Source organism: Lutra lutra, chromosome 4, assembly GCF_902655055.1.
Source record: "Lutra lutra chromosome 4, mLutLut1.2, whole genome shotgun sequence".
Taxonomy (NCBI): Eukaryota; Metazoa; Chordata; class Mammalia; order Carnivora; family Mustelidae; genus Lutra; species Lutra lutra.
In genome coordinates this window covers 78,978,566-78,999,509 of record NC_062281.1, presented here as the reverse complement: position 1 = coordinate 78,999,509, position 20,944 = coordinate 78,978,566, and the positions used below count along the sequence as shown (strand labels likewise).

General features: G+C 39.7%; 1 protein-coding gene across 5 annotated transcripts in view; it reads right to left on the bottom strand.

Moving 5' to 3' along the window:
- Positions 1-19,894, bottom strand: part of TCEA1 (transcription elongation factor A1) — an 80,185-nt gene extending 60,291 nt beyond the window's left edge. The window contains exons 1-2 of one of the 5 annotated variants that reach the window (XM_047725879.1): positions 19,606-19,894; positions 9,145-9,207 (exon numbers count right to left, since the gene is read on the bottom strand). In XM_047725879.1, the coding sequence (XP_047581835.1) occupies positions 9,145-9,207; positions 19,606-19,668 (126 nt within the window). In that variant the 5' untranslated portion in view covers positions 19,669-19,894. Of the gene's footprint in view, positions 1-9,144; positions 9,208-17,157; positions 17,178-19,605 lie in introns of those variants that run through there. The other 4 variants (XM_047725878.1, XM_047725881.1, XM_047725880.1 and 1 more) reach the window with 4 other exon arrangements.
- Positions 19,895-20,944: the final 1,050 nt, after the last annotated feature.

The window sequence follows — 20,944 nt, the reverse complement described above, 5'->3', positions numbered from 1 at the left end:
TGCTGGGTCATAGGGTAGTTCTATTTTCAACATTTTGAGGAACCTCCATGCTGTTTTCCAGAGTGGTTGCACCAGCTTGCATTCCCACCAACAGTGTAGGAGGGTTCCCCTTTCTCCGCATCCTCGCCAGCATCTGTCATTTCCTGACTTGTTCATTTTAGCCATTCTGACTGGTGTGAGGTGATATCTCATTGTGGTTTTGATTTGTATTTCCCTGATGCCAAGTGATATGGAGCACTTTTTCAGGTGTCTGTTGGCCATCTGGATGTCTTCTTTGCAGAAATGTCTGTTCATGTCCTCTGCCCATTTCTTGATTGGATTATTTGTTCTTTGGGTGTTGAGTTTGCTAAGTTCTTTATAGATTTTGGACACTAGCCCTTTATCTGATATGTCATTTGCAAATATCTTCTCCCATTCTGTCAGTTGTCTTTTGGTTTTGTTCACTGTTTCCTTTGCTGTGCAAAAGCTTTTGATCTTGATGAAATCCCAAAAGTTCATTTTTGCCCTTGCTTCCCTTGCCTTTGGTGATGTTCCTAGGAAGATGTTGCTGCAGCTGACGTCGAAGAGGTTGCTGCCTGTGTTCTCCTCGAGGATTTTGATGGATTCCTTTCTCACACTGATATCCTTCATCCATTTTGAGTCTATTTTCGTGTGTGGTGTAAGGAAATGATCCAATTTCATTTTTCTGCATGTGGCTGTCCAATTTTCCCAACACCATTTATTGAAGAGGCCGTCTTTTTTCCAGTGGACATTCTTTCCTGCTTTGTCGAAGATGAGTTGACCATAGAGTTGAGGGTCCATTTCTGGGCTCTCTATTCTGTTCCATTGATCTATGTGTCTGTTTTTGTGCCAGTACCATGCGGTCTTGGTGATGACAGCTTTGTAATAGAGCTTGAAGTCCGGAATTGTGATGCCACCAACTTTGGCTTTCTTTTTCAATATTCCTTTGGCTATTCGAGGTCTTTTCTGGTTCCATATAAATTTTAGGATTATTTGTTCCATTTCTTTGAAAAAAATGGATGGTACTTTGATAGGAATTGCATTAAATGTGTAGATTGCTTTAGGTAGCATAGACATTTTCACAATATTTATTCTTCCAATCCAGGAGCATGGAACATTTTTCCATTTCTTTGTGTCTTCCTCAATTTCTTTCATGAGTCCTTTATAGTTTTCTGAGTATAGATTCTTAGTCTCTTTGGTTAGGTTTATTCCTAGGTATCTTATAGTTTGGGTGCAATTGTAAATGGGATGGACTCCTTAATTTCTCTTTCTTCTGTCTTGTTGTTGGTGTAGAGAAATATAACTGATTTCTGTGCATTGATTTTATATCCTGACACTTTACTGAATTCCTGTACAAGTTCTAGCAGTTTTGGAGTGGAGTCTTTTGGGTTTTCCACATAGAGTATCATATCATCTGCGAAGAGTGATAGTTTGACTTCTTCTTTGCCGATTTGGATGCCTTTAATTTCCTTTTGTTGTCTGATTGCTGAGGCTAGGACTTCTAGTACTATGTTGAATAGCAGTGGTGATAACGGACATCCCTGCCGTGTTCCTGACCTTAGCGGAAAAGCTTTCAGTTTTTCTCCATTGAGAATGATATTTGCGGTGGGTTTTTCATAGATGGCTTTGATAATATTGAGGTATGTGCCGTCTATCCCTACACTTTGAAGAGTTCTGATCAGGAAGGGATGCTGTACTTTGTCAAATGCTTTTTCAGCATCTATGGAGAGTATCATATGGTTCTTGTTCTTTCTTTTATTAATGTGTTGTATCACATTGATTGATTTGCGGATGTTGAACCAGCCTTGCAGCCCTGGAATAAATCCCACTTGGTCGTGGTGAATAATCCTTTTAATGTACTGTTGAATCCTATTGGCTAGTATTTTGGCGAGAATTTTTGCATCTGTGTTCATCAAGGATATTGGTCTGTAGTTCTCTTTTTTGTTGGGATCCTTGTCTGGTTTTGGGATCAAGGTGATGCTGGCCTCATAAAATGAGTTTGGAAGTTTTCCTTCTATTTCTATTTTTTGGAACAGTTTCAGGAGAATAGGAATTAGTTCTTCTTTAAATGTTTGGGAGAATTCCCCCGGGAAGCCGTCTGGCCCTGGGCTTTTGTTTGTTTGGAGATTTTTGATGACTGTTTCAATCTCCTTACTGGTTATGGGTCTGTTGAGGCTTTCTATTTCTTCCTGGTTCAGTTGTGGTAGTTTATATGTCTCTAGGAATGCATCCATTTCTTCCAGATTGCCAAATTTGTTGGCGTAGAGTTGCTCATAGTATGTTCTTATAATTGTCTGTATTTCTTTGGTGTTTGTTGTGATCTCTCCTCTTTCATTCATGATTTTATTTATTTGGGTCCTTTCTCTTTTCTTTTTGATAAGTCTGGCCAGGGGTTTATCAATCTTATTAATTCTTTCAAAGAACCAGCTCCTAGTTTCGTTGATTTGTTCTATTGTTTTTTTGGTTTCTATTTCATTGATTTCTGCTCTGATCTTTATGATTTCTCTTCTCCTGCTGGGTTTAGGGTTTCTTTCTTGTTCTTTCTCCAGCTCCTTGAGGTGTAGGGTTAGGTTGTGTACCTGAGATCTTTCTTGTTTCTTGAGAAAGGCTTGTACCGCTATATATTTTCCTCTCAGGACTGCCTTTGTTGTGTCCCACAAATTCTGAACCGTTGTGTTTTCATTATCATTTGTTTCCATAAATTTTTTCAATTCTTCTTTAATTTCCTGGTTGACCCATTCATTCTTTAGAAGGATGCTGTTTAGTCTCCATGTATTTGGGTTCTTTCCAAATTTCCTCTTGTGATTGAGTTCTAGCTTTAGAGCATTGTGGTCTGAAAATATGCAGGGAATGATCCCAATCTTTTGATACCGGTTGAGACTTGATTTAGGACCAAGAATGTGATCTATTCTGGAGAATGTTCCATGTGCACTAGAGAAGAATGTGTATTCTGTTGCTTTGGGATGAAATGTTCTGAATAGATCTGTGATGTCCATCTGGTCCAGTGTGTCATTTAAGGCCTTGATTTCCTTGTTGATCTTTTGCTTGGATGATCTGTCCATTTCAGTGAGGGGAGTGTTAAAATCCCCTACTATTATTGTATTCTTGTCGATGTGTTTCTTTGATTTTGTTATTAATTGGTTTATATAGTTGGCTGCTCCCACGTTAGGGGCATAGATATTTAAAATTGTTAGATCTTCTTGTTGGACAGTTCCTTTGAGTATGATATAGTGTCCTTCCTCATCTCTTATTATAGTCTTTGGCTTAAAATCTAATTGATCTGATATAAGGATTGCCACTCCTGCTTTCTTCTGATGTCCATTAGCATGGTAAATTCTTTTCCACCCCCTCACTTTAAACCTGGAGGTGTCTTCGGGTTTAAGATGAGTTTCTTGTAGGCAACATATAGATGGTTTTTGTTTTTTTATCCATTCTGATACCCTGTGTCTTTTGATTGGGGCATTTAGCCCATTAACATTCAGGGTAAGTATTGAGAGATATGAATTTAGTGCCATTGTATTGCCTGTAAGGTGACTGTTATTGTATATTGTCTCTGTTTCTTTCTGATCTACTACTTTGAGGGTCTCTCTTTGCTTAGAGGACCCCTTTCAATATTTCCTGTAGAGCTGGTTCGGTATTTGCAAATTCTTTCAGTTTTTGTTTGTCCTGGAAGCTTTTAATCTCTCCTTCTATTTTCAATGATAGCCTAGCTGGATATAGTATTCTTGGCTGCATGTTTTTCTCATTTAGTACTCTGAATATATCATGCCAGCTCTTTCTGGCCTGCCAGGTCTCTGTAGATAAGTCTGCTGCCAATCTAATATTTTTACTATTGTACGTTACAGACTTCTTTTCCCGGGCTGCTTTCAGAATCTTTTCTTTGTCACTAAAACTTGTCAATTTTACTATTAGGTGACGGGGTGTGGACCTATTCTTATTGATTTTGAGGGGGGTTCTCTGAACCTCCTGGATTTTGATGCTTGTTCCCTTTGCCATATTGGGGAAATTCTCTCCAATAATTCTCTCCAATATACCTTCTGCTCCCCTCTCTGTTTCCTCTTCTTCTGGAATCCCAATTATTCTAATGTTGTTTCGTCTTATGGTGTCACTTATCTCTCGAATTCTCCCCTCGTGGTCCAGTAGCTGTTTGTCCCTCTTTTGCTCAGCTTCTTTATTCTCTGTCATTTGGTCTTCAATATCGCTAATTCTTTCTTCTGCCTCATTTATCCTAGCAGTGAGAGCCTCCATTTTTTATTGCACCTCATTAATAGCTTTTTTGATTTCAACTTGGTTAGATTTTAGTTCTCTTATTTCTCCAGAAAGGGCTTTTATATCTCCCGAGAGGGTTGCTTTAATATCTTCCATGCCTTTTTCAAGCCCGGCTAGAACCTTGAGAATCGTCATTCTGAACTCTATATCTGACATATTACCAATGTCTGTATTGATTAGGTCCCTCGCCTTTGGTACTGCCTCTTGTTCTTTTTTTTGTTGTGAATTTTTCCGCCTTGTCATTTTGTCCAGATAAGAGTTCATGAAGGAGCAAGTAAAATACTAAAAGGGTGGCAACAACCCCAGGAAAATATGCTTTAGCCAAATCAGAAGAGATCCCGAATTGTGAGGGGGGAGAAAGGGGATAAAAAGAGGTTCAGAAAGAAAGAAAAAAAAAAAAAGAAACTATTAAAAAAAAGAAAGCCGATAAAGAAAAAATATAAAAAGAGGAAAAAAATATATATATTAAACTATTTAAAAAACGTTAAAAAAAGAAAACGGTAAAAGTTAAAAAAAAATTCAGCAGAAGAAGAGAAAAAGAAAAAAAAATTGAAAAAGAAAAAAAAATTAAATTAACTGCAAGGCTAAAAAATCATGGGGAGAAAGCCATGAGTTCCGTGCTTTGCTTTCTTCTCCTCTGGAATTCCGCCGCTCTCCTTGGTAGGTGAACTTGGTCCTGGCTGGGTTTCCCGTTGATCTTCTGGGGGAGGGGCCTGTTGTAGTGATTCTCAAGCGTCTTTGCCCCAGGCGGAGTTGCACCGCCCTTACCCGGGGCCGCGCTGAGTAATCCGCTCGGGTTCGCTTTCAGAAGCTTTTGTTCCCTGAGCGCTTTCCGTAGAGTTCCGGAGGACGGGAATGAAGATGGCGGCCTCCCGGTCTCCAGCCCGGAGGAGCCGAGAGCCCGGGGCCCCACTCCTCAGTGCGCCCTCAGAGAACAGCGCCCAATAACTCCCGCCACCCTGGCCTCCAGCCACGCTCCGAGCTGACCGACCCTGCGACCGGTTCAAGGCAACCCCGAGCTGAGAGTCACTCCTCGGCTCTGTCTCTGCAGCCGGCTTCCCCGTTCTAATACCGGTAAGCTCTGTGACACTCAGACACCCCCGATCCTTCTGCGACCCTGCGGGACCTGAGGCCGCGCTGACCCCGCCTGGGCTTCCAGTTAAGCCTCTGGAGCGATGTCCCTCAGCGGAACAGACTTTTAAAAGTCCTGATTTTGCTCCGTTGCTCCGCCGCTCGCTGGGAGCCGGCCCCTCCCCCCGCGGTCTATCTTCCCGTCGCTTTGGATTCACTTCTCCGCCAGTCCTATCTTGCAGAAAGTGGTTGATTTTCTGTTTCTGGAATTGCTGTTCTTCTTCTCTTCAATCTCCCGTTGGATTTGTAGGTGTTTGCAATCTTTAGATAAGCTATTTAGCTGATCTCCCGCTACCCGAAGTAGTCTCAGCCTGCTACTTCTCCGCCATCTTGACTCCTCCCCCCCAATGAAGGCTTTTGAGATCAATTATACATTGTGAAATTCTAGACAGAGAAAATGTATGCTTTGCCCATGTCTGGCCATCTGATTTCTACAGAACACCAATTCTGCAATTAGAAAGATGCTACCTTGGTCGGTACCTGTGTGGCCCAAGCTAAGTGTCTACCTTGGGCTCAGGTCATGATCCCAAGGTTCTGATCCCAGGGTCCTAGAATGGAGCCCCATGTCAGACTCTCTGTTCAGCAGGGAGCCTGGTTCTACCTCTCCCTCTGCATCTGCCTGCCACTTTCCCTGCTTGTGCACACTCACTCTCTCTCTGTCAAATAAATAAACAAAATCTTAAAAATAAAAAAAAAAATTTTAAAAAAGAAAGACACTCCCTTGGAAAGATGGGGAAGGCATTAAGCAGACTTAGGGAATCAGCTGCACATTTGCGGTAAGGCAGAAAGGAATGAGCAGTGAGATTAAGAAACACTGTCAGCATCACAGGAACTAAGCAGACTTGTATGTTCTAGAAGAAGAATCATCTTTATGATCACTCATGAGTTTTTGCCAAGATGATTTAAGAAAGCCATTAAATCTTTTTTAAGATTTTATTTATTTATTTGACAGACAGAGATCACAAGTAGGCAGAGAGGCAGGCAGAGAGAGGGGGAAGCAGGCTCCCTGCTGATCAGAGAGTCCGATGTGGGGCTCAATCCCAGAACCCTGGGATCATGACCTGAGCTGAAGGCAGAGGCTTTAACCCACTGAGCCACCCAGGTGTGCCGACAGCCACTAAATCTTAAAGGAAAAAAATATAAAGCTACTAAAAACACTGTTGAAAGAAATTAAAGACCAAAATAAATAGAAAGGTATCCCATATTCATGGATCATAAGGCTTAAATGTTTAGACTGCAATACTAATAAAATCCAACTACAGATTCAATGCAATCCCTATTAAAATCCCAAGCTGCCTTTTGTGTAGAAACTGATAAGCTGGGGCGCCTGGGTGGCTCAGTGGGTTAAGCGTCTGCCTTTGGCTCAGGTCATGATCTCAGGGTCCTGGGATGGAGCCCTACATCAGGCTCTCTGCTCAGCAGGGAGCCTGCTTCCCTCCTCTCTCTGCCTGCCTCTTGGCCTACTCGTGATCTCTCTCTCTGTCAAATAAAAAAAATAAAATCTTAAAAAAAAAAAAGACTTTTAGAAACTGATAAGTTTATTCTAAAGTTCACACAGAAATACAAAGGACACAGAATAGCCAAAACAATCTTTTTTTTTTTTAAAGATTTTATTTATTTATTTGACAGAGAGAAATCACAAGTAGGCAGAGAGGCAGGCAGAGAGAGAGGAGGAAGCAGGCTCCCTGCTGAGCAGAAAGCCCGATGCGGGGCTTGAACCCAGGACCTGGGATCATGACCTGAGCCGAAGGCAGCGGCTTAACCCACTGAGCCACCCAGGTGCCCCTCTTAGCCAAAACAATCTTGAAGAATAAACTTGAAGGACTCACAATTACCAAATTCAAATCTTATTAAAAAACTACAATAATCAAGACAACGTGGTCCTATATAAAGAGAGACATGCAAATTAATGGAACAGACTTAAGAATCCAGAAATAAACTCCTCCATTTTTTGTCATTTTCAATAAGGATGTCAAGATAATTCATTAGACAGAAGAATATTAAAAAAGTAAACAAGTAGATATCCATATGTAAAAGAATGAAATTGGACTTCTTTATACACATGAAAATTAACTCAAAATGAATCAGAGAACTAAATGAAAGAGTCCCCCCTAAACAAAGGAATAAATTTTTGTAACCCTGAGTTAAGTAACTATTTGAGATTTGACATCTAAAGCACAAGCAACCAAAGAAAACAGACAAATCAGACTACCACAGAATTTTAAATTTTTGTGCTTCAAAGAACATCACTAAGAAAGTAAAAATAACCCACAAAATAGGAGGTAATATTTGCAAATCCTTTATGTGATTAAGGGACTTGTATCTAGAATGTATAAAGAACGATCACAAATTAGTTAATTAAAAAAAAAAAAACTATCGGAGCACCTGGGTGGCTCAGCGGATTAAAGCTTCTGCCTTCGGCTCAGGTCATGATCTCAGGGTCTTGGGATCAAGCCCCACATCCGGCTCTCTGCTCAGCAGGGAGCCTGTTTCCTCCTCTCTGTCTGCCTCTCTGCCTACTTGTGATCTTTGTCTGTCAAATAAATAAATAAAATCTTAAAAAAAAAAAAACTATCCAACTTAAAAATAGGCAAAAGCTCTGAAATGACATTTCTCCAAAGAAAACACATGAATGGTTAAGAAGTACATGAAAAGATGTTCAACATAATTAGTCATTAGGAAAATGGAAATCAATACCACAATGAGATATCACTTCACACCCAGTAAGATGGGTATAATCAAAGATAATAACAAGTGTTGACAAGAATGTGGATAAACTAGAACCTTCATTTACTTGCTGTTGGGAATGCAAAATTGTACAGTCACTTGGGAAAGCAGTCTGGCAGGTCCTCAAAATATTCAACACAAAGTTACCTTATGACTCATCGTTTCCACTCTTTCAGATCTCTACCCAAGAGAAACAGAAACACACAAACCTATATATGAATGTGCAAAGCAAGAGTCATAACAACCAAAAAAGGATAAATAACCCAAATGCCCGTCAACTGACAAATGGATAAATAAAATGTAGTATATCCATACAATGGAGTATTATTCAGCCAGAAAAAGGAATAAAGTACCAATACATGCTAGAACACAGATGAAACTTGAGGATTATGCTAAGTAAAAGCAGCCAGACAGGCGCCTCACTGACTCAGGTGATAGAGCATGTGACTCCTGATCTTGGGAGTCATGAGTTCAAGGCCCACATTTAAGTTCACTTAAAATTTAAAATAAAAAAGTAAAAAAACTTAAAAAAAAAAAAAAAAAAAAAAAAAAAGGGAGCCAGAACCAAAAGGTCAGATAATTTATGGCTTCATTTATATGAAATCTCTGGAATAGGTAAATCTAAAGAGACAAAAGGTAGACTGATTAGGGCAGAAGAGGGGGAGAAATAAAGACTGACAACTAAAAGGTACCCCAGAGGCTAGCTACATGCTGGCAGCAGCTATCAATAACAGATCAAGAAAGTGAGATTTAGGGAGATCAAATCAGGGCCAAGAATCCAACTTTATTTCCTTTCACAGTGAGATTTCAAACTTGGGAGAATTCAGGTTTTATTCTTTTTGAGGAAGGCAACATTTTTCTATAGTGGTAATTTAGTAGATTATTGATTTATGTTGCCATCTTTAAAAAAGCCCAGAACACTGTAATAGGACAATACAAAAAAGTTAATGGTATTAAAAATGTTTTGGTATTTTATGGCAATTATCTATTCAAGTCATGAAACAGATTAGCACCTACCTGTAGTAATTCCAGGGTCATGGGAATATTCTTAAGCTCCTTCAGTAGATCCAATGCTCCAGCCTATAAAACAAAATAATTGTATATTGAACTTCCCAGCTGACAAAGCAAAGACTAACTAGAGATTTAAATTTATGTTTTCCTATCCACAACTCACTATGGCTCACTTATTCATGTGGTAATAGTGTATTTATAAAAGTGAGAAAGGGAGAGGTAGTGTTTTCCAAATAACTCATTAAATATAAAATCCATTTACTGGGTTATGATCAGCACTTATTAAGTACTGCTTTGTTAAAGTTCATTTTACATACAGTATTACGTGTCCCAATTAGAAATCTGAATTGGATTTCCTACTATGGTGGCATAACACATCCCAAGTTTCCATAGAGAACACCTATCTGATTAAGGAGCCAACCCTGAGAAAGTGGGAATGGAGGTCAGAAGATGTTGCAGCACCTCTAGTATTCACTCACACACAAGGAGAGTGGGAAAGAACATATCTGTATTAGAATTCTCTTGAGGTCTCTCTGTATCTTCCCAGTCTATCACAAAAACACTGCTGTCTACCTGATTCTTACAAAGTAGGAAAAAGCAAATTCTGAGAGAAAACTCAGAATTAAGATGTTAAGCTCACAGGCCTGTCCACTGCCATCTAGAATCAAAGGCTTGCACGTTGATGATGAAGATGGAACAAAGGCTCCTAGAAGAATTATATAAACCACCTAAAGTTTAAAAAGGAATGAGGGGCGCCTGGGTGGCTCAGTGGGTTAAGCCGCTGCCTTCGGCTCAGGTCATGATCTCAGGGTCCTGGGATCGAGTCCCACATCGGGCTCTCTGCTCAGCAAGAAGCCTGCTTCCCTCTCTCTCTCTCTCTCTCTCTGCCTTCCTCTCCGTCTACTTGTGATCTCTGTCAAATAAATAAATAAAATCTTTAAAAAAATAATAATAAAAAGGAATGAAATAAGAAGCAACAGCATCACCTATACCTATGGCCAAATATTCCAATTTATCATATTTCATACAATACAGTCACTTAGGGGCGCCTGGTTGGCTCAGTGGGTTAAAGCCTCTGTCTTCGGCTCAGGTCATGGTCTCAGGGTCCTGGGATCGAGCCCTACAAGCAGGGAGCTTGCTTCCTCCTCTCTCTCTGCCTGCCTCTCTGCCTACTTGTGATCTCTGTCTGTCAAATACATAAATAAAAATCTTTAAAAAAAAATTAAAAAAAACAATAGTCACTTAGTCATATTTTATTGTCAAATACTCACTGTACTATATTTAGACACATCGTTAGTCTCTATGCCACTAATAAAGAAAAAATATTAAACTATGGCATAGTATTATCACTGTTTTTTAGTTTTTTAACTCTTAGAGTTGAAATTTTTATCATGTATCACCTTTTACATATATAAAAGAAAAATATAAGCAAAATAAATTGGCTAAGTTGTTTCTAAAACTATGTCACATTTAGAGTCTTTAACACTTATGAATAACTTACTGGCTCAGATTCAATAATATGTGTTTTGTTTTGTTTTTTTAAAAGATTTTATTCATTTATTTGACAGAGAGAGAGAGAGATCACAAGTAGGCAGAGAGGCAGGCAGAGAGAGGGAGAAGCAGGCTCACCGCTGAGCAGAGAGCCCGATGCGGGGCTCGATCCCAGGACCCTGAGATCATGACCTGAGCTGAAGGCAGAGGCTTAACCCACTGAGCCACCCAGGTGCCCCACAATAATATGTTTTTATCCCACCAAAGGTTGTGTCAAAAACACGAATAATGCAGCATTTCATAAAAGAATCCATCAAAGAGCTAAATTAGCTCTTAGCTGGCTTTGTAGTGTGTAGAGCTAGTTGTTTTTCACCCCCACTGCTCTTCAACCATTTGGTTCCTTGAGGTTCAAAGAGCAAGCACTAAAAAAAAAAAAACAACAACAAAAAAAACACAAGCACTCCACTAATGTTTTTCAGAGTTTCTTCTAAGTCACTGACACACTGAAAATGCTGATGCTGGGTTTGATATTCTGCCTGTGAGACTACATTCCAAGAACCATCTGGTTGACAATATATGTGTAATTCATTCCACTTTCTCCAACGTTAAAATATGAAAACTAGGCAGCCTATGAATCAGTGAAACACAGCATATCCTAGGAAAATAGAAAGCCCCAGAGAATGTCCCTCATTATGCACCCCAAAGGAAGAAATAAGCATGGAAACTTATAGTACCAAATTTCTTAAATATAAAATTGAATAAAGGCTTCCGATCATGTAATTTTTCCATTTAAAACTGAGACATCAGACTTGGCTGTGGAGAATAAAAATGTATTAACTTTTCTTCTGGTAATAAACATATCTATCATTTTAATTTCACCCAGCATCTCATAAATAAAAACTTAAGTTCAATAGCAGTTATGAAACAGGTTATTATGAAGGACTTTAATGATTTACTGCTTAAAGATTCCTTCTGATTTTAAAATTCTACAAGTTCTTTTCACTTGGAGGTAACCAGAAACAGTGAAATAATATAGTTGCTAGATAAGAAAACTAACATTGACTAAATTTACTAGTAATCAGGAATTTCTACAGGAATGACATCTCAGTGAGGAAATGGGGTCTTCAATCCCCAATCTGCAAATCCAAAAATCAAACCCTTTGAAAATCAAGATTTCATGGGGCCCCTGGGTGGCTCAGTCAGTTAAGCACCTACCTTCAGCTCAGGTCTTGATCTCAAAGTCCTGGGATCAAGCCCCACAACAGGCTCCTCCCTCTCCCACTCCTCCTGCCTGTGCATGTCCGTGCCCTCTCTCTCTGTGTCAAATAATTAAATAAGATCTTTAAAAAGAAAATCAAGATTTCTTACAGATTTTCAATAAACTCATTTGCCAGCAACACCTAATCTCAACATATGTAAAGTCATCTATGTTGTATATATCCCACTTCATGGGATTTATTTCTACATTTCACTATAGAAATGTTAATGTCTGATTAATGGGAACACCCAGATCTGCTTAGGATATATGATATATGTATCACATTATCTTAATAAAATCTGAAAATTGAGGAATTCTCAAATATATCAGACTCTAAAGGTTTTGATTAAGGGATTGTAGACTTATATCTTACAACTACCATAGACATTTTTCGTCTACCCATGTCTCCATGGACTTTCTGATCCATTACCTAGGATTAATTAGAAAGGAAGATAGAGAATCACACTTCTAGGAGTCCTTAGACTTACAAAATGCTATCATGTATAAAGTTGATTCTTCTAACACATCAGCAATGTGATGTAAGTTTTAAACTGTTTTCCAAGTAGAAGCAATAGATAGATTTGCATTAACTTCACCACTCTCCTTTTTTACACAGATGTCTTTGGTGAGACTGGAGTCAGAGATACAAGCTATGGAAGAAGAAAAAGCTAAATAACATTCATGGGATGAAACTATGACCTTTCTCATAATTACACTATGCTCTAATCAAATAAGATGAATATCTCAATTAAAGTTCTTTAAGAAATAAACAACTATGATGATCTGAATGAGCAAAAAGGCAAAAGCAGATGATCATATATTAATTCAGTGACAAAAGCTTCTTTGAATATTACTATGTGCCAAGCACTGTTAAATACTTTATATATGTATTATTTCATGTTCACAATAAACCCTATAGAAGCAGGTAATCATTTTACAGAAGGGGAACTGAAAACCCAGATAATTTAGGAAACCTGCACAGTCATATGATTATTACTAACTAACAGTGGTGAGACCTACCCAGTTCTGTCAAGTTACACTTAACGCTTCTCAACAAATACTTGTTAACTGTATACAAAACTCTGAGGATATGATAATGAGCAAGATAGAAATCCTTTCTGACTACAGGGAATTTAAAATAAACATAAATCTTTGAGCATCTACTTCAAACCCTAAATTATACAAAGAAGCAAACTCAGAAAAGGAAAGTAACTTGGCCAACTGATAGGTAATATAAAAGAACAAGAACTATAATCTCCTGACCTTCACACCACTGTTCTTCCATTTCATAGGTCCACTGGGAGTAGTTCTAATCCGTGAGCTGGGGTGAATAGCACTGCCGAACAAGAAACTATGTTCTATCCTTCCCCAATCATCACCTGCCTCTAAAGGTCAAATCTATTAGATTGCAGCATCTCCTACAGATAATGATGCAAGAGAAAGAAAGATTCTACCTTATCTTCCAGAGTCAAATTTAGTTCACAAGACTGGCTGAATAATAAACAACAGCTATAACATGACTTTATTACATGGCTGGTACTATCATCAGAAACAAGTACTTTTTACAAAATATGGTATTCAAATTTTTACTGAGCATTCAGCATATACAAGCTCATATAGGGTAGAAACATCCTTCTCCTCAAGGAGACGTAAGGAAGAGGAAGCAACACAGAATATACAATGAAAAACATTATATATATATATATATATATATATATATATATATATATATATATATACATATACATACATACATACATGTATGTATACACACACACACCCCAGATCTAAATTCAAATCCACACACTGCCATTTCCTAATTATAAGATCCTGGGAATGTTGTTTACCCTTTCCAAGCTTCAGCTTCTTTATATGTAGGAGAGCATAATACACTGACGTAGAACAGTTAAAATGGTCAAATGGAGTAACATAACACTATGAAGTATTGAAACAGAGTACCTGACACACAGGAGATGGTTGATAAGATGTACAAAGAAATAAAAAATTTATCTACTCCCATCATAACAATATCCTCAAAGAGCCATAAGCCAGCATTTTAAGTAAGCATTATTTAAGCTCAATCAACTGAAATACCTCTTAGAATTATGAGATTCCAAGATTTAAAAACTTAAGGTGCTATTTAAAAAGGAAACACTGGGGCACCTGCGTGGCTCAGTTGGTCACGAGACTGCCTTCAGCTCAGGTCATGATCCCAAAGTCCCAGAATCAAGCCCCAGGATTGAATCTTAGATCAGGTTTCCCACTCAGCGGGAAGACTGCTTCTCCCTCTGACCCTCCCCCTTTCTCATGCTCTCTGTCTCTCAAATAAATGAAATCTTATTTAAAAAAAAAAAAAAAAATGAGGGGTACCTGGGTGGTATTTGTGTTTGTATGAATGTGTTTTTAAAATAAAAAGCTCCAGAGATACCTGGGTGGCTCAGTCGGTTAAGTGTCACCTTTGGCTCAGTTCATGATCCCAGAGCCAAGGTATCAAGCCCCATGTTGGGCTCTCTGCTCAGCAGGGAGCCAACTTCTTACTCTCCCTCCCGCTCCCCCTGCTTGTGCCCACTCTCTCTCTCATGAAGAAAATCTTAAGGGGCACCTGGGTGGCTCAATGGGTTAAGGTCTCTGCCTTCGGCTCAGGTCATGATCTCAGGGTTCTGGGATCGAGCCCCACATCGGGCTCTCTGCTCAGCGGAGAGCCCGCTTCCCTCTCACTCTCTGCCTGCCTCTCTGCCTACTTGTGATCTCTGTCTGTCAAATAAATAAATAAACTCATTAAAAAAAAAAAAAGAACATCTAAAAAAAAGGAAACACTGTAAATATTTTTATTATGGCTCAGTAACATCACTATAAACTAGTAATTATAATTTTACTATGTCATCTCAAATTTGTAGTTATTCTCAACCAAAAGGACAAGCAATTAAAGGAAAAATACATAAATTTGACTTCATAAAAAATGAAAGCTTTTGAACTTCAAAAGACACTATCAAAGAGAGTAAAAAGATAACCCACAGAATGGGAGACAATATATACAAATCCTGTCTCTGATTAAGAGTCTAGTATTCAGAATATAAAGAATTCTTACAATTCAATAATACAAATACTCAGTTTAAAAATGGGCAAAGGATCTGAACAAACATTTCTCCAAACATACAGAAATAGCCAGCAAAAAGTGAAAAACGTTCACCATCATCAGTCATCAGAGAAATGCAAATCAAAATCACAATGAGCTACCTCTTCACATCCACTGTGATGGCTATAATCATAAAGACAAAATAACAAGCGTTGATAAAGACGTGGTAACCCTCATCCATTGCTGGTAAGAATGTAAAATGGTGCAGCAACTTTGGAAAACAGTTTGGCAATTCCTCATAAAGTTAAACATAGTTATCATACAACCTAGCAATTCTACTCCTAGGTATATATCCAAGAGAAAAAAAAAAAATGTCCACACAAACACCTGCACAAGAATATTCTAAGCAGCGTTATTCATAATAACCAAAAAATTGAAACAGCCCAAAATGTCCATCAAATGACAAATAAACAAAATGCAAGATACCCCATCAGTACAGTAGTGCTGTTCAGTAATACAAAAGAATGAAGTACTGATACCTGCTGTAACATAGATGAATCCTGAAAACACTAAGTGAAAGAGGTCTGTTACAAAAGAATACATATTGTATGATTCCACTTATATGAAATGCCCAGAATAGTAAATCCATAGAGACAGAAAACATTTTGGCCGGGTGGCGGGGGGCAGTGGTGGCACAGATATATGGTGACCACTTAATGGGTACAGGTTTCTTTTCTGGAGTTATGAAAGTATTCCTAAATTAGATAGTGTGGTGATAGCTGTAGAAATCTGTGACTATACTAAAAACCACTGAATTGTACACTTTAAAAGGGAGAACTGTATTGTGTATTTCAATAAGGCTGTTAAAAAAATTGTGTAGTCATTCTAAATCTCAATATATACTACTTAATCTAACCCTGATATGAAAACCAAAGTTTTTTTTCTTCAACCCAGTTATAAGACTTAGAAATTCACACATTCCAAGTATCCCAGTTCCTAGTATTTCTAAGTTCAATTTCTCTCCCAACAATTTAATTCTACTCAACCCTGAGCCTTCAATGAAGAAAAAACAAAGCTCAACACCACTGACAAAATCCATGAATCTGAAAATTCTAAGTTACCTTACTCCCTCTAAAGTTATGTAATAAATCCTTTACAAAAACAATATACAAGGTTTTTTAGACCTTACCATATCTTAAGGACTCTTAAGATTCATCTAATCTTTACTATATTATCTCCAGTTTACTACCAAAAACAAACAAACAAACAAAACCACACACACACACACACACACACACACACACACACACACACAAACAACCTCAAATGGTTTTAGAGATGTTAAGGAACTTGCCTAAGATTACACTGTTAAAGTTCAAAAGAGCCAAGATCTGAACTCAAATTAGGAGTCAGACTTGCTTACTGACATCAAGTCAAAATGACATTAATTTAAAAAAAAAGTTAAAATGACCTAAAAAGCAGTTAATACTTGAAAATTTGGACCTAACTTATGTGGTTCATCAAGGCCTCAGAGTATACACTTATAAAACTGCTAATACTGTTTAAGACCAAGTATACACATGGTACAACATTCTGGATAGTTCTAGCGTCAGGATACTGACTGGATATTTAGGGCAAGCTGCTTCCCCAAGAACGGCAAATACCCTTACTTCCTGGTCTTATATTCACCTAACTGTACCCATACAAGGTTCCAAAAAAAGGGTCTTCTAAAGAGACACTGCACCTGAAAAGAGCAGTACTTTGAGCAAAACAGATTTAGATTCACGTCTTCATCTGCCCACTTTCTAGCTATTTGGCTTAGGACAATTCACTTAACTTTCCAAATAATTTCCTTATTTTTAGAATGGGGTATTACTTATCATGTACAACTGTCCGAGGCATAAGTACTCAGCTGAATGCCTGGCTCAGAGTAATAGTTCAATGAATGGTTGCTGTTTTTATTATTACTTAAATGTGACACCTATGCTTTATTAAACAAAATATCCAATAACAGCACCTAAACTTGCCAATTCAAGAGGAAAACTACACTTTTTCAAGGAAAGTTTTTTTTTTGTAGTATAAAAATATTTTTAAAAGATCTCAGAGAAAATCTGGAAAACACACACACACACACACGGAGGGAGAAACAAATCTACCATGATCCTACAACCCCCAGAAATTACTGTGAAATTACCTCTTAAAAAGCTATTTGAGGGTTGATGCTTTGGAGGGCAAAGAGGGAGAGTCATTCAGACCACTTCCCCTTCTCTTTATTTCATTTGCCAATTTGAATTTCTGTAAGATATACAGGAAAAGGGAGAAGAAAAAAACATAAAAGAGCCAGTCAATTTTATCTTTCTTTTTGAGGGGCAAGTTTCCATATTGATCAAGTTTTGAACTATCAGAAAAATGAGATTTGAAGAGTATGTGTGGAGTTTATCCTCATTCTCCCCATACTCATCATTATTCCTTTATACCTTGAGAACTGCAAATAAATACAAACTGGTCTTCTCCATACTTATCCACTAAGGAATTACTCATTTTTAGGAAACACCTATTACAAGGAAAGGAAACAAACGGCTAATGCATTACATGATTAATGGATACACGTTATAGCCTGAGTTAGAGAAAAAAATTACCCAACAAAAGCCCTTTTCCCCTCTGAGGTTCTACTGTGTGAATCAAGGGATGCTTCCAGGTAAAGAAAAAAAAACTTTCCAATTTAAACAAAATAACAGTCGGGGCGCCTGGGTGGCTCAGTGGGTTAAGCCGCTGCCTTCGGCTCGGGTCATGATCCCAGGTCCTGGGTTCGAGCCCCACATCGGGCTTTCTGCTCAGCGGGGAGCCTGCTTCCTCCTCTCTCTCTGCCTGCCTCTCTGCTTACTTGTGATTTCTCTCTGTCAAATAAATAAATAAAATCTTTTAAAAAATAAATAAATAAATAAACAAAATAACAGAAATGTTCAGCCTATCAAGTAATCAGATCTCATCACTTGCACTGGGCTATATCAATGAGAAAAATAAATGGCAAAGGTAATGTCTGGAACAGAAAACAAACAGGAAATACTTTAAAAGGCCAAAATTGCAAATGCAGATTAACAGAGTATGAAATTACATGCTAAGCAATGCACCTGTTAAAGAAAAAGAGGAACAGACTATGTACAAAATTTTAAAAGTTCACTGTTTAACACTATTTTCTGCTTTGGAATGCTGTCCAGTAGAAAACCTGGGTCGTGGCTTAATCCAAATTGCACAGTACTTAGTTTAACTGGGTGAACTACTTAATCTCGCTCAGTTTCTTATTCTGCAAAATGGGTACACGATAATGGCTGTGTTGTGAGTCTCAAAAGAAATTTGCACAGATGCTTTTTAATTTTAAAGCGCTGTACAAATCAGAGCATCCCTTTCCTCCTTCACATTAGTTTGATACGGAATTTTTTTTTTAAAGATTTTATTTATTCATTTGACAGAGAGAGATCACAAGTAGACGGAGAGGCAGGCAGAGAGAGAGAGAGAGGGAAGCAGGCTTCTTGCTGAGCAGAGAGCCCGATGTGGGACTCGATCCCAGGACCCCGAGATCATGACCTGAGCCGAAGGCAGCGGCTCAACCCACTGAGCCACCCAGGCGCCCTGATACGGAATTTATTTCATGGATAGGAGTAAGTTATTTCAGGTAGGCTGATACTGAAAACGTACTGAGCAGCGCGGCACAAATTCAGGTGAAGACAATCATGGAGCTGCAATTGAAAACAGTCGACTCTGAACCAGAGGACTGAAAGTAGCTCACACTGGTAGACAAAAATGCCGAACATAAACCACAAAGAAAACATGTTTATATAAACACTTTATCAATAACAAGATAATGCCACTGGTATTAACTGTAAACCACTTAGAGTACCCAGCAATGACATCTGGCCAAATGCATCTACCAGTACACCTTAGTGTGTGTTTTAATCTTAGCTGTTTACATACTAGCACCTGACAATATCCAGTTTTTAAAAACGTTTAGCGGGCTGGTCCGATGGTAGTGGGTTATCAGAACTTATTAACATTAGTGTCACTAAAAACGTTTAGCGACTTGCCAAGCGCACTAGCATACTCTGTACCTTGTTTGCTAAACAAACCTGTAGCGTAGACGAGATAAATCAAGTGAATGTTTACTATTCTTCGAAAAAATCCAAAAAACTTACCAGTTTGATGTCTAAAACATATCACAAACCTCTACGTGATGTTATTTCTAGTTGTTAGGCAGCGATCATGGAAAAGAGAACAAATTCTTTCAAACTGTGAAGAGCTTTCTACACTCTTCAATTCTTAAGCCAAATTGAAGAGGTAATTAGCGAGTCAATCTATTCCTCAAGTTTAAAGTAAGAGAATGCCCCCTTAGGTTTACTACGCTGTACTAACAACGAGAGACTTCGAAGTACCAAGAACCGATGGTAACGCCGGCCGCCGCAGGCCGCGCTACCTTCTCCCCGATGCCCTCCCCAGGACGCGGGCACGGTCCACGCCGGCTTCCCGCCCCGAGAGGGCCCGCGTGGGCGGGCGGGGGACTCCCGAGAGCCCGGCCCGAAGCCTGACGCGTCCGGCCCCGGCCAGCCGCCCGGCCTCCCGGCCGGCCCGCGCCACCCGCCTCGCTCACCGCGTTCTTCTTCTGCACCATCTTGTCCATTTTCTTGGCAATGCGGACCACTTCGTCCTCCATGGTTCCCGCAAGTCTTCCCACGCCCAGCCCGTTTAGGTCGGGAAGTGGGCGAAGTTGGAGCTGAGGGGACGCAGGACAGGAGCCCAGGCGCTGGGCGAGCCCACCGCAGCAGGCCTGGGCCTAAGCCCTTCCTCACAAACCAAGCCCGCGGTAGCGGCGGCTGTGGCAGCGATAGCGACTCCGCCCCCGCAGACAGCGCCAATCGAGCTCCGCGCGCACGGTGCAGGCACTGACAATCGACAGCAGATCGCTGGGAAGCCGCGCGCCAAGGCGCCCGCCAGACCGGCGTCGACCAAGGCGCTGTCAAAGAGTTGACTCGCAAACCCAGTGGCTGGGCTTCCCGCCAGGCTGTTGTAAAAGTCTGTAGGAGGCGAGGCCGAGTTTTGCCGCGCGTGCGCCTCCGGCCCAGTCTCCGCCCAGGGTGAGCTTCAGATTCTCGGAGACACACTAATCTCTGAAGCGAGGCGGTTTTGGGGAGGGAAACCGTGGCGGTCTTTAAAGGCAGTCAAGTCGGGGCGCCTGGGCGGTTTAGTGGGTTAAAACCTCTGCCTTCGGCTCCGGTCAGGATCTCGGGATCCTGGGATCGAGCCCCGCATCGGGCTCTCTGATCGGCGGGGATCCTATTTATCCCTCTCTCTCTGCCTGCCTCTCTGCCTACTTGTGATCTCTCTGTCAAATAAATAAATTTTTTAAAAGGCTTTAAAAAAAAAAAAGGCATGGGGCGCCTGGGTGGGCTCAGTGGTTTAAAGCCTTTGTCTTCGGCTCAGGTCATGATCCCAGCGTTCTGGGATGGAGCCCCCCGTCCGGCGCTCTGCTCAGCAGGGAGCCTGCTTCCCCATCTCTCTGCCTGCTTCTCTGCCTACGTGTGTTTTCCGTCTATCAAATAAATAAATAAAATCTTTTTTAAAAATTTTTAAAAAGGCAGTCAAATCCCGAGCCCTTTTTCTGTGGGAGGCGGCTACAGTGAAAATCAGCACTGCCCCAGTCTCCCTAAATCTTTATAATATGGATTGGATCGCTTTAGGCGTCCCCTTTTTAAAAGACAAATTGTTTGTAAACTCCTCAAGAACCGAGACCCAATCTGGTTTGTTTCCTGACTCAGAAAGTCGACACAGTAGTTTGTTGAACATTTCTATCTTGAATAGTTATTAAATTTTGTCAAACGTTGTTTTGTGTCAGTTGACATGATCACATCAGATGTTTCCTTCATTGTATTAACATTGCATGAAGTAACCACTAAGAAAATAACTTAAAATGTGCAAAAAAGGAAGTGAGA